Source organism: Coregonus lavaretus, assembly GCF_964263955.1.
Source record: "Coregonus lavaretus genome assembly, chromosome: 28".
NCBI lineage: Eukaryota > Metazoa > Chordata > Actinopteri > Salmoniformes > Salmonidae > Coregonus > Coregonus lavaretus.
This window is the reverse complement of record NC_140015.1, coordinates 40,860,665-40,873,419: the sequence shown is the minus strand read 5'-3', so window position 1 is coordinate 40,873,419 and position 12,755 is coordinate 40,860,665. Positions and strand designations below refer to the sequence as shown.

General features: G+C 49.4%; 1 protein-coding gene across 1 annotated transcript in view; it reads left to right on the top strand.

The window, feature by feature from the left end:
- LOC311103285 (serine/threonine-protein kinase SMG1-like) overlaps window positions 1-12,755 on the top strand; it is a gene marked incomplete at its 3' end in the record, with an annotated part of 109,363 nt that overhangs the window by 32,745 nt on the left and 63,863 nt on the right. The window contains exons 15-27 of the mRNA XM_084144818.1: window positions 1,713-1,874; window positions 2,407-2,525; window positions 2,959-3,046; window positions 3,157-3,258; window positions 3,637-3,777; window positions 4,091-4,347; window positions 4,951-5,147; window positions 5,565-5,726; window positions 6,384-6,538; window positions 10,095-10,240; window positions 10,360-10,695; window positions 10,910-11,054; window positions 11,651-11,801. Of these exons, the coding sequence (XP_084000944.1) occupies window positions 1,713-1,874; window positions 2,407-2,525; window positions 2,959-3,046; window positions 3,157-3,258; window positions 3,637-3,777; window positions 4,091-4,347; window positions 4,951-5,147; window positions 5,565-5,726; window positions 6,384-6,538; window positions 10,095-10,240; window positions 10,360-10,695; window positions 10,910-11,054; window positions 11,651-11,801 (2,161 nt within the window). The remainder of the gene's footprint in view (window positions 1-1,712; window positions 1,875-2,406; window positions 2,526-2,958; window positions 3,047-3,156; window positions 3,259-3,636; window positions 3,778-4,090; window positions 4,348-4,950; window positions 5,148-5,564; window positions 5,727-6,383; window positions 6,539-10,094; window positions 10,241-10,359; window positions 10,696-10,909; window positions 11,055-11,650; window positions 11,802-12,755) is intronic.

Sequence of the window (12,755 nt, the reverse complement as noted above, 5' to 3'; positions counted from 1 at the left end):
TCGCTGTCTGTCTCGCTGTCTCTCTCGCTGTCTGTCTCGCTGTCTCTCTCGCTGTCTCTCTTGCTGTCTCTCTCTCTCGCTGTCTCTCTTGCTGTCTCTCTCTCGCTGTCTCTCTCCCTCTCTCGCTGTCTCGCTGTCTCTCTCTCGCTGTCTCTCTCTCGCTGTCCCTCTCTCGCTGTCTCTCTCGCTGTCCCTCTCTCGCTGTCCCTCTCTCGCTGTCCCTCTCTCGCTGTCCCTCTCTCGCTGTCCCTCTCTCGCTGTCCCTCTCTCGCTGTCCCTCTCTCGCTGTCTCTCTACCTCTCTCTCCCTCTCTCGCTGTCCCTCTCTCGCTGTCTCTCTCTCCCTCTCTCGCTCTCTCTCTCTCGCTCGCTCTCTCTCTCCCTCTCTCTCCCTCTCTCTCCCTCTCTCGCTGTCTCCCTCTCTCGCTGTCTCTCTCTCTCGCTGTCTCTCTCTCTCGCTGTCTCTCTCTCTCGCTGTCTCTCTCTCTCGCTGTCTCTCTCTCTCGCTGTCTCTCTCTCTCGCTGTCTCTCTCTCTCGCTGTCTCTCTCTCTCGCTGTCTCTCTCTCTCGCTGTCTCTCTCTCTCGCTGTCTCTCTCTCTCGCTGTCTCTCTCTCCCTCTCTCGCTGTCTCTCTCTCCCTCTCTCGCTGTCTCTCTCTCCCTCTCTCGCTGTCTCTCTCTCCCTCTCACGCTGTCTCTCTCTCCCTCTCTCGCTGTCTCTCTCGCTGTCTCTCTCTCGCTGTCTCTCTCGCTGTCTCTCTCTCGCTGTCTCTCTCTCGCTGTCTCGCTGTCTCTCTCTCGCTGTCTCTCTCTCGCTGTCTCTCTCTCGCTGTCTCTCTCTCCCTCTCTCGCTGTCTCTCTCTCCCTCTCTCGCTGTCTCTCTCTCCCTCTCTCGCTGTCTCTCTCTCCCTCTCTCGCTGTCTCTCTCTCCCTCTCTCGCTGTCTCTCTCTCGCTGTCTCTCTCTCCCTCTCTCGCTGTCTCTCTCTCCCTCTCTCGCTGTCTCTCTCTCCCTCTCTCGCTGTCTCTCTCTCGCTGTCTCTCTCTCGCTGTCTCTCTCTCGCTGTCTCTCTCTCGCTGTCTCTCTCTCGCTGTCTCTCTCTCCCTCTCTCGCTGTCTCTCTCTCCCTCTCTCGCTGTCTCTCTCTCCCTCTCTCGCTGTCTCTCTCTCCCTCTCTCGCTGTCTCTCTCTCCCTCTCTCGCTGTCTCTCTCTCCCTCTCTCGCTGTCTCTCTCTCCCTCTCTCGCTGTCTCTCTCTCCCTCTCTCGCTGTCTCTCTCTCCCTCTCTCGCTGTCTCTCTCTCCCTCTCTCGCTGTCTCTCTCTCCCTCTCTCGCTGTCTCTCTCTCCCTCTCTCGCTGTCTCTCGCTGTCTCTCTCGCTGTCTCTCGCTGTCTCTCTCGCTGTCTCTCTCTCCCTCTCTCGCTGTCTCTCTCTCCCTCTCTCTCTCGCTGTCTCTCTCTCCCTCTCTCTCTCGCTGTCTCTCTCTCCCTCTCTCTCTCGCTGTCTCTCTCTCCCTCTCTCTCTCGCTGTCTCTCTCTCCCTCTCTCTCTCGCTGTCTCTCTCTCCCCCTCTCTCTCGCTGTCTCTCTCTCCCCCTCTCTCTCGCTGTCTCTCTCGCTGTCTCTCTCTCGCTGTCTCTCTCGCTGTCTCTCTCTCGCTGTCTCTGTCTCGCTGTCTCTCTCTCCCCCTCCCGCTCTCTCCCTCCCTCTGTTCTTCAGACATGACCACTTCATCTCGTCCAGCCTGTCCTCCTCCTCCCCCTCTCTCTTTGACGGCGCGGTCATCAGCACAGTAACCACGGCAACCAGGAAACACTTCAGCACTCTGCTGTCCCTGCTGGGGACCCTGCTGAGGAAGGAGCACCTCTACACTGAGGCCAGGTGCACACACTATACATTACACACACACACACACACTATACATTACACACACACACACACACACACACACACACACTATACATTACACACACACACACACTATACATTACTTACACACACACACACTATACATTACACACACACACACACACACACTATACATTACACACACACACACTATACATTACACACACACACACACTATACATTACACACACACACACTATACATTACACACACACACACACACACACACTATACATTACACACACACACACACACACACACACACACTATACATTACACACACACACACACACACACACACACACACACACACACACTATACATTACACACACACACACACACACTATACATTACACACTATACATTACACACACACCACACTATACATTACATACACACACACTATACATTACACACACATACACACACACTATACATTACACACACACAGGTGTAGTTGAACGATAACCTAACCTAGTTCGTGTGTGTGTCTGCTACAAACAGGAAGCTGTTGTTGACGTGGTCTCTGGAGATGTGTCTGATGATGAAGAAGTCTGATACCTACACCCCTCTCTTCTCCCTGCCCTCCTTCCACAAGTTCTGCAAGGGTCTGCTCCACAACGGTAACTACTGTTTAACTATAGAAAGGGTCTGCTCCACAACGGTAAATACTGTTTAACTATAGAAAGGGTCTGCTACACAACGGTAAACACTGTTTAACTATAGAAAGGGTCTGCTCCACAACGGTAACTACTGTTTAACTATAGAAAGGGTCTGCTCCACAACGGTAAATACTGTTTAACTATAGAAAGGGTCTGCTCCACAACGGTAAATACTGTTTAACTATAGAAAGGGTCTGCTCCACAACGGTAACTACTGTTTAACTATAGAAAGGGTCTGCTCCACAACGGTAACTACTGTTTAACTATAGAAAGGGTTGCTAAATTCTGATTGATTCTGGGGAATCTTCCAACCAGGATTTTCGGGAAAACCGGTTTTCGTTTTTCCTGATTCCTGCTGTGTGTGTGTGTGTGTGTGTTCTCTGTCGGTCTGCAGCCCTGAATGAGGACCCAGTCATCTGCCTCCAGACCTGCAACAGCCTACAAGTCCTCTCCTCCTCACTCAACACAGAGCTGCTGCAGAGGTAACACACACCTGCAACACATGCACACACCTCCACCTCAAAACAACCCCTTTTACAGAAAAGCATAAACCCAAACGTGTGTAATGTTGTCTCTGTCCTGTGCCTCCCAGGTGTGTGGATGTGTGTCGTGTCCAGCTGGTGCACTCTGCGGTGAGGGTGAGGCAGGCGTACGGCAAGCTGCTGAGGACAATCCCTCTGGACGTGACGCTCAGGTCAGCACACAACACACCGAACACCCTCCTCTTTCCTCAGTGACTGACTGGGACTCCACTAAGGCCAGAACTCTATCAGTGACTGACTGGGACTCCTCCAAGGCCAGGACTCTATCAGTGACTGACTGGGACTCCACTAAGGCCAGGACTCTATCAGTGACTGACTGGGACTCCTCCAAGGCCAGGACTCTATCAGTGACTGACTGGGACTCCACTAAGGCCAGGACTCTATCAGTGACTGACTGGGACTCCACTAAGGCCAGGACTCTATCAGTGACTGACTGGGACTCCACTAAGGCCAGGACTCTATCAGTGACTGACTGGGACTCCACTAAGGCCAGGACTCTATCAGTAACCTTAATGTCTGTGTCCCTACAGTAACCACAGCCACCCAGAGATAGAGGAGATCTCCCTGGTGGTCCGTCGCCACATGAACCACCCCCCCAGCAGCACCTTTCACCCCCAGGACTTCAGTGACCTCATCAGCTTCATTCTGTACGGCAGCCTGCATCGTGGAGGGTATGCTCCTTGGCTCTGGGGGGGGGGGGGGCTGACCTGTGTGTCATCTGCTAACGTGGGTCCCGTGCGGCTCAGTTGGTAGAGCGTGGTGCTTGCAACGGCAGGGTTGTGGGTTGGGTTCGATTCCCACGGGTTACCAGTATGGGGGTGGGGGTATGAAAATGTATGCGGGCACTACTGTAAGTCACTCAGGATAAGAGCGTCTGCTAAATGACAATGTAAATGTGTCATCTGCTAACGTGTGTTGATATCTGTTAACCTGTCTGTGTGTTTATCTGTTAACCTGTGTGTCTGTGTGTGTCTCTCCCTACAGTAAAGAGCCGTGGCTGGAGCGTCTGTACCACAGCTGTCAGCGTCTGGAGAAGCGTGAGGGTGGTGGTGGCTCATCAGGTGGTGAAGGGGGGGTATGTGGCTCCGGCCCGGGTGGGAGTGCGTGTGTACCACGGGGTCTGCTGAAGACGGAGGCGGTGCTGTGGCAGTGGGCGGTGTGGGAGGCAGCTCAGTTCACCGTGTTGTCTAAACTCCGCACCCCGCTGGGACGGGCACAGGACACCTTCCAGACCATAGAGGGTAAGGGCTGACCATAGAGGGCAGGCACCAAAACTCACGTTCACTCACTAAAACTCACAAAAACACTCAGTCCAGGGTTTTCCCCCATGATGTTTTTTAACACGGTGTTGCTGATCAGGTGGGGGAGGCCTGGAGTGGGGTTATTTTTTGCGTTTCTGAACCCCTGTAGCTGCACCCCTGTAGCTGAACCCCTGTAGCTGCCATTTCCTGCAATTTAGAGTCTTAAACCAGGGGTGTCAAACTAATTTTGCCCCGTGGGCCGCATTCAGTATTCAGCATGGTCCGCAGGGCTGCTCTGAAAATGGGTTATCTTTCCTTTTTCAATGCTCCCTGACTGTCTAGCTTTCGTGTCGGTGATCAGTCTATTAGCGTGCTGGACAGTCAGGAAACTGTATGAATATAGGTCCATTATCATTTCTACACAGTTTCCATTTGGTGGTAGTAATTTTAATGTATATTAAGCGTCCCCCCCACAATAACTCAAACACTACTATCGCCTATCCAAGCCAATCCTATCCAATCCTATACACATTTTGGATGTACATGTTGCCTCTTTCAAGAACATATTCTTTGCTCCCTCCCTCCCTCCCTCCCTCTCTCCAGGTATGATCCGCAGCCTGGCGGCCCACAGTATGAACACGGAACAGGAGCTTAGCCAATGGAGCGCCGGCGACACGGACGACGGTCACCATAGCAACCAGCTGCGTCTGGCGCTGCTCTTGCAGTTCCTGGAAAACCTGGAGAAACTGATGTACAACGCCTACGAGGGCTGTGCCAACGCTCTGACCGCACCGCCCAAGGTGCACACACACGCAATAGCATCTGATAAATATGTGGCGGCGGGTAGCTTAGTGGTTAAGAGCGTTGTGCCAGTGACCGAAAGGTCGCTGGTTCTAATCCCCGAGCCAACTAGGTGAAAAATCTGTCGATGTGCCCTTGAGCAAGGCACTTAACCCTAATTGCTCCTGTAAGTCGCTCTGGATAAGAGCGTCTGCTAAATGACACAATTTTTTTTTTGATTTTGACACCCACACCTACACCTGGAGAAACTGATGTACAGCTCTGACGAGGGATGTGCCAACTGACTGACCACACCGCCCAAGACACACACACACACACACACAGCCCCAAGTGCCCCCCCAGCTCCTTATGTTAACTATCTCTCTCTCTTTCCCTCCCCCTCTTCTCTCTCTCTCTCTCCCTCCCTCCGTATCCAGGGTATCAGAACATTCTTCTATACCAACCGTCAGACCTGCCAGGATTGGCTGACTCGTATCCGCCTGGCCCTGATGAGGGTGGGGCTTCTGTCCGGCCAACCAGCAGTAACCGTCCGCCACGGCTTCGACCTGCTCACTGAGATCAAGAACAGCAGCACTCCGGTAACAGGAGGAAGAACACACAGTCCTAATCCCAATATAGTGCACTACCTTAGACCAGAGCCCAGACCAGACCATACAGAGAAACACACTCAGCATCACCCGGTTCAACAGTCGTTTTCAACCCATGACCCCTTTACCTGAAGTTACTAAATACATCACCTGTAACTGACCCCCCCCCCCCCCATGTCTCCTCTCTGTAGGGTCCAGATCTCTTCTGGTCACCTGTAACTGACCCCCCCCATGTCTCCTCTCTGTAGGGTCCAGATCTCTTCTGGTCACCTGTAACTGACCCCCCCCATGTCTCCTCTCTGTAGGGTCCAGATCTCTTCTGGTCACCTGTAACTGACCCCCCCCCATGTCTCCTCTCTGTAGGGTCCAGATCTCTTCTGGTCACCTGTAACTGACCCCCCCCATGTCTCCTCTCTGTAGGGTCCAGATCTCTTCTGGTCACCTGTAACTGACCCCCCCCCCATGTCTCCTCTCTGTAGGGTCCAGATCTCTTCTGGTCACCTGTAACTGACCCCCCCCATGTCTCCTCTCTGTAGGGTCCAGATCTCTTCTGGTCACCTGTAACTGACCCCCCATGTCTCCTCTCTGTAGGGTCCAGATCTCTTCTGGTCACCTGTAACTGACCCCCCCCATGTCTCCTCTCTGTAGGGTCCAGAGTTGGAGGCTCCTCTGGTGATGCTGGTGGAGGCTCTGTGTGAACTTCACTGTCCTGAGGCTATCCAGGGTTTAGCTGCCTGGAGTCTCACCAACACTGGCAAGAGTCTGGCTTGGGTCAGCTCTGTGGCACTACAGGCAGAGGGCCGGTAAGGAAACATCCCTGTGTGTGGAAGTGGAGCCCACTCTTGGGTTTCAAACCAAGCTTAGCATCTTAAAGGGGCAATTCTTAAAGAATATGACTTATAAATGCCTCATGAGCGTAATTCCTCCTGCCGTACCCCATCAGAACCCAAAATACAAGCTTGTTTTACACAAATGTTTTGAAACAAAGTAAATGTAAACAAACACTATATAGCTTCACCGTGGTTACAACTAGAATGTTGCTCTTATGTCATGGATGGTTACAACTAGAATGTTGCTCTATAATGTCATGGATGGTTACAACTAGAATGTTGCTCTAATGTCATGGATGGATACAACTAGAATGTTGCTCTATAATGTCATGGATGGTTACAACTAGAATGTTGCTCTAATGTCATGGATGGATACAACTAGAATGTTGCTCTATAATGTCATGGATGGTTACAACTAGAATGTTGCTCTATATAATGTCATGGATGGATACAACTAGAATGTTGCTCTATAATGTCATGGATGGTTACAACTAGAATGTTGCTCTATGATGTCATGGATGGTTACAACTAGAATGTTGCTCTATGATGTCATGGATGGTTACAACTAGAATGTTGCTCTATAATGTCATGGATGGTTACAACTAGAATGTTGCTCTAATGTCATGGATGGATACAACTAGAATGTTGCTCTATAATGTAATGGATGGTTACAACTAGAATGTTGCTCTATATAATGTCATGGATGGTTACAACTAGAATGTTGCTCTATGATGTCATGGATGGTTACAACTAGAATGTTGCTCTATGATGTCATGGATGGATACAACTAGAATGTTGCTCTATAATGTCATGGATGGTTACAACTAGAATGTTGCTCTAGAATATCATGGATGATTACAACTAGAATGTTGCTCTATGATGTCATGGATGATTACAACTAGAATGTTGCTCTATGATGTCATGGATGGTTATAACTAGAATGTTGCTCTAGAATGTAATGGATGGTTACAACTAGAATGTTGCTCTATATAATGTCATGGATGGTTACAACTAGAATGTTGCTCTATGATGTAATGGATGGTTACAACTAGAATGTTGCTCTAGAATGTCATGGATGGTTACAACTAGAATGTTGCTCTATATAATGTCATGGATGGTTACAACTAGAATGTTGCTCTAGAATGTCATGGATGGTTACAACTAGAATGTTGCTCTAGAATGTCATGGATGGTTACAACTAGAATGTTGCTCTATGATGTCATGGATGGTTACAACAGAATGTTGCTCTATGATGTCATGGATGGTTACAACTAGAATGTCATGGATGATTACAACTAGAATGTTGCTCTATGATGTCATGGATGATTACAACTAGAATGTTGCTCTATGATGTCATGGATGGTTACAACTAGAATGTTGCTCTATAATGTCATGGATGATTACAACTAATGTTGCTCTATAATGTCATGGATGGTTACAACTAGAATGTTGCTCTATGATGTCATGGATGATTACAACTAGAATGTTGCTCTATGATGTCATGGATGGTTACAACTAGAATGTTGCTCTAGAATGTCATGGATGGTTACAACTAGAATGTTGCTCTATGATGTCATGGATGGTTACAACTAGAATGTTGCTCTATGATGTCATGGATGGTTACAACTAGAATGTTGCTCTATGATGTCTGTGTTGTCCGTAGATGCTGTTGAATGATATGTCAAGACCATATAGTAACCCATACCCCTCTCTGTAAAGACCATATAGTAACCCATACCTCTCTCTGTAAAGACCATATAGTAACCCATACCTCTCTCTGTAAAGACCATATAGTAACCCATACCCCTCTCTGTAAAGACCATATAGTAACCCATACCCCTCTCTGTAAAGACCATATAGTAACCCATACCTCTCTCTGTAAAGACCATATAGTAACCCATACCCCTCTCTGTAAAGACCATATAGTAACCCATACCCCTCTCTGTAAAGACCATATAGTAACCCATACCTCTCTCTGTAAAGACCATATAGTAACCCATACCCCTCTCTGTAAAGACCATATAGTAACCCATACCTCTCTCTGTAAAGACCATATAGTAACCCATACCCCTCTCTGTAAAGACCATATAGTAACCCATACCTCTGTCTGTAAAGACCATATAGTAACCCATACCTCTCTCTGTAAAGACCATATAGTAACCCATACCTCTCTCTGTAAAGACCATATAGTAACCCATACCTCTCTCTGTAAAGACCATATAGTAACCCATACCCCTCTCTGTAAAGACCATATAGTAACCCATACCTCTCTCTGTAAAGACCATATAGTAACCCATACCTCTCTCTGTAAAGACCATATAGTAACCCATACCTCTCTCTGTAAAGACCATATAGTAACCCATACCCCTCTCTGTAAAGACCATATAGTAACCCATACCTCTGTCTGTAAAGACCATATAGTAACCCATACCTCTCTCTGTAAAGACCATATAGTAACCCATACCCCTCTCTGTAAAGACCATATAGTAACCCATACCTCTCTCTGTAAAGACCATATAGTAACCCATACCTCTCTGTCAAGACCATATAATAACCCAGACTTCTCTCTCTGTCTCTGTAAAGACCATATAATAACCCATACCTCTCTCTGTAAAGACCATATAATAACCCATACCTCTCTCTGTAAAGACCATATAGTAACCCATACCTCTCTCTGTAAAGACCATATAGTAACCCATACCCCTCTCTGTAAAGACCATATAGTAACCCATACCCCTCTCTGTAAAGACCATATAGTAACCCATACCTCTCTCTGTAAAGACCATATAGTAACCCATACCTCTCTCTGTAAAGACCATATAGTAACCCATACCTCTCTCTGTAAAGACCATATAGTAACCCATACCCCTCTCTGTAAAGACCATATAGTAACCCATACCTCTGTCTGTAAAGACCATATAGTAACCCATACCTCTCTCTGTAAAGACCATATAGTAACCCATACCCCTCTCTGTAAAGACCATATAGTAACCCATACCTCTCTCTGTAAAGACCATATAGTAACCCATACCTCTCTGTCAAGACCATATAATAACCCAGACTTCTCTCTCTGTCTCTGTAAAGACCATATAATAACCCATACCTCTCTCTGTAAAGACCATATAATAACCCATACCTCTCTCTGTAAAGACCATATAGTAACCCATACCTCTCTCTGTAAAGACCATATAGTAACCCATACCCCTCTCTGTAAAGACCATATAGTAACCCATACCTCTGTCTGTAAAGACCATATAGTAACCCATACCTCTCTCTGTAAAGACCATATAGTAACCCATACCCCTCTCTGTAAAGACCATATAGTAACCCATACCTCTCTCTGTAAAGACCATATAGTAACCCATACCTCTCTGTCAAGACCATATAATAACCCAGACTTCTCTCTCTGTCTCTGTAAAGACCATATAGTAACCCATACCTCTCTCTGTAAAGACCATATAGTAACCCATACCTCTCTCTGTCTGTAAAGACCATATAGTAACCCATACCTGTCTCTCTCTCGGTCTAGGTTTGAGAAGGCTGCAGTGGAGTACCAGGAACAGCTGTGTGCCGTGACCGGGATGGACTGTTCCATTAAGGGCTTCGACCGCTCACTCCTCAAACTGGCCGGAGCCAACAGCTCCAACACAGCCAGCCCCAAACACACCGGCAACGGTGAGACGCCACACAGGGAATAGGGGGACGTTTCAGCCGCAGCCACTGGCTGATAATAACCAAGTACCCCCCCCCTCTTCTCCTCCTGTCCTTCCGCCTCTCCTCTCCTCCTCCTTCAGGTGACGGCAGGAAGACGGTTCTCCTCAAGTCCGGCGAGTGTTCCTCCGAGGTGCTCAACCTCCTTGCCAATAAGGCGTGCCAGTGCTATGTGGCCCTCTGTGATTGGTCCTCGGTGCAGGAGTGGCAGGCCAGCGTGCACGCCCTCAAGAAGAACCCTGGTAACCCTGTCGCAGCGAGCGTGCACCTGAAGACAGACTTCAACTACGTGCGGGCGCTGAGCTGCTTCGAGGACGGAGACTTCCCAGCATGCCGTGCTCAGCTGGAGCTCCTGGCTGGGGAGAGAGACGACTACGGCCTGCTCAACTCCACCTCTACTGGCTCCAAGGACAAACTAGGTAGGAGGGAGGAAGGGAGGAGAGGGAGAGAAGGGAGGGGAGGGAGAGAGGGAGAGGAGGGAGGAAGGGAGGGGAGGGAGAGGAGGGAGGAAGGGAGGGGAGGGAGAGGACTACAGTATGTCTGAGACTGCCTCCATCAGTGTTGAGTCTAGACTCCTTAGAGGTGTGTGTGTCTTAATGATGTGTGTGTGTGTGTGTGTGTGTGTGTGTATAGACTTGAAGCGTCTCCTCCCGGCAGTGTTGAGCCCGGACCCCTCAGAACTGCAGAAGGCCATCGAGGTGCAGCTGCTGCGGAGCGCCGTGGCCGCCATGACAACGGCCAATCAAGAGCAGGAACCAAAGGCCATGGCCAACTCAGAGTGAGTCTCTCATTGGATCCTGGAGATCACTTTTTGTTAAATCACGTATTAATGTATTAGTGCTGGGTAGGAACAAAAACCTGCAGAATTGTGGAACACTTCATATACTCAGTTGCATCCTCCTCGGTTCCTTCTCAAAACCCATTGGAGGAGGTGAAAGGGGCGGGTCCTCAGACTTTGTCCTCCAATGGGTTGTAAGAGAGAGACAGAGGAAACAGCTGCATGTCGTTGAGATCTTCCACATTGCATTTAGATTGAGCTGAGTTCAGTTGGACTGACCGCTGTTTCTATGTGTTCTGTCTGTGCTGCTCTGTGGGCCCTGGTCAAAAGTAGTGCACTATATAGGGAATAGGGTGCCATTTGGGACAGACTATGGGTGCCTCATAATAATATCTCCTTTACCCTGAAGTGTACAGTCGTTCACTACTTCCACATCTACATATCTAAAAGCATTGTATTGGTGGAGACATGGGCTGGTGGGAGTTTCCACCATTTTTGTGATACCAGTCATTTCCTTTCCCAATCAGGTGACAGGAAGTGACCACACTGGGAGGAAGGAGAGATAATAGCTTATGTCTTCTGTGTGTGTGTTGCAGTACCCTGGTCCGTTACCTGAAGCAGACGGGTCGGATCTCTCTGGGTCCCCTCCGCCTCTCCACCCTCACCCTCTCTGACGGCCTGCCCACCCTCGCCACCCTGCAGTTACACTGCTGCTCCGCCCTGGAGAACACACTCAGCGGACAGGAGGTACACACACACACACACACACACACACACACACCCTCGCCACCCTGCAGTTAAACTGCTGCTCCGCCCTGGAGAACACACTCAGCGGACAGGAGGTACACACACACACACACACACACACACCCTCGCCACCCTGCAGTTACACTGCTGCTCCGCCCTGGAGAACACACTCAGCGGACAGGAGGTACACACACACACACACACACACACTGCTGGAGAACACACTCAGCGGACAGGAGGTACACACACGCACACACACACCCTCGCCACCCTGCAGTTAAACTGCTGCTCCGCCCTGGAGAACACACTCAGCGGACAGGAGGTACACACACACACACACACACCCTCGCCACCCTGCAGTTAAACTGCTGGAGAACACACTCAGCGGACAGGGGGTACACTACATGACCAAAAGTATGTGAACACCTGCTCGTCAAACAGCTCATTCCGAAATCATGGGCATTAATATGGAGTTGGTCCCCCTTTTGCTGCTATAACAGCCTCCACTCTTCTGGGAAGGCTTTCCACTAGATGTTGGAACATTGCTGTGGGGACTTGCTTCCATTCAGCCACAAGCGCATTAGTGAGGTCAGGCACTGATGTTGGGCGATTAGGCCTGGCTCGCAGTCGGTGTTCAAATTCATCCCAAAGGTGTTCGATGGGGTTGAGGTCAGGGCTCTGTGCAGGCCAGTCAAGTTCTTCCACACTGATCTCAACAAACCATTTCTGTATGGACCGCGCTTTGTGCACGGGGGCATTGTCATGCTGAAACAGGAAAGGGCCTTCCCCAAACTGTTGCCACAAAGTTGGAAGCACAGAATTGTGTATGGTGATCTTAGGCTTGTGTGCAGCTGCATTTCATGTAGCTCCCTTCAAACGGTTGTTGTGCTGACGTTGCTTCCAGAGGCAGTTTGGAACTCGGTAGTGATTGTTGCAACCGAGGACAGACGATTT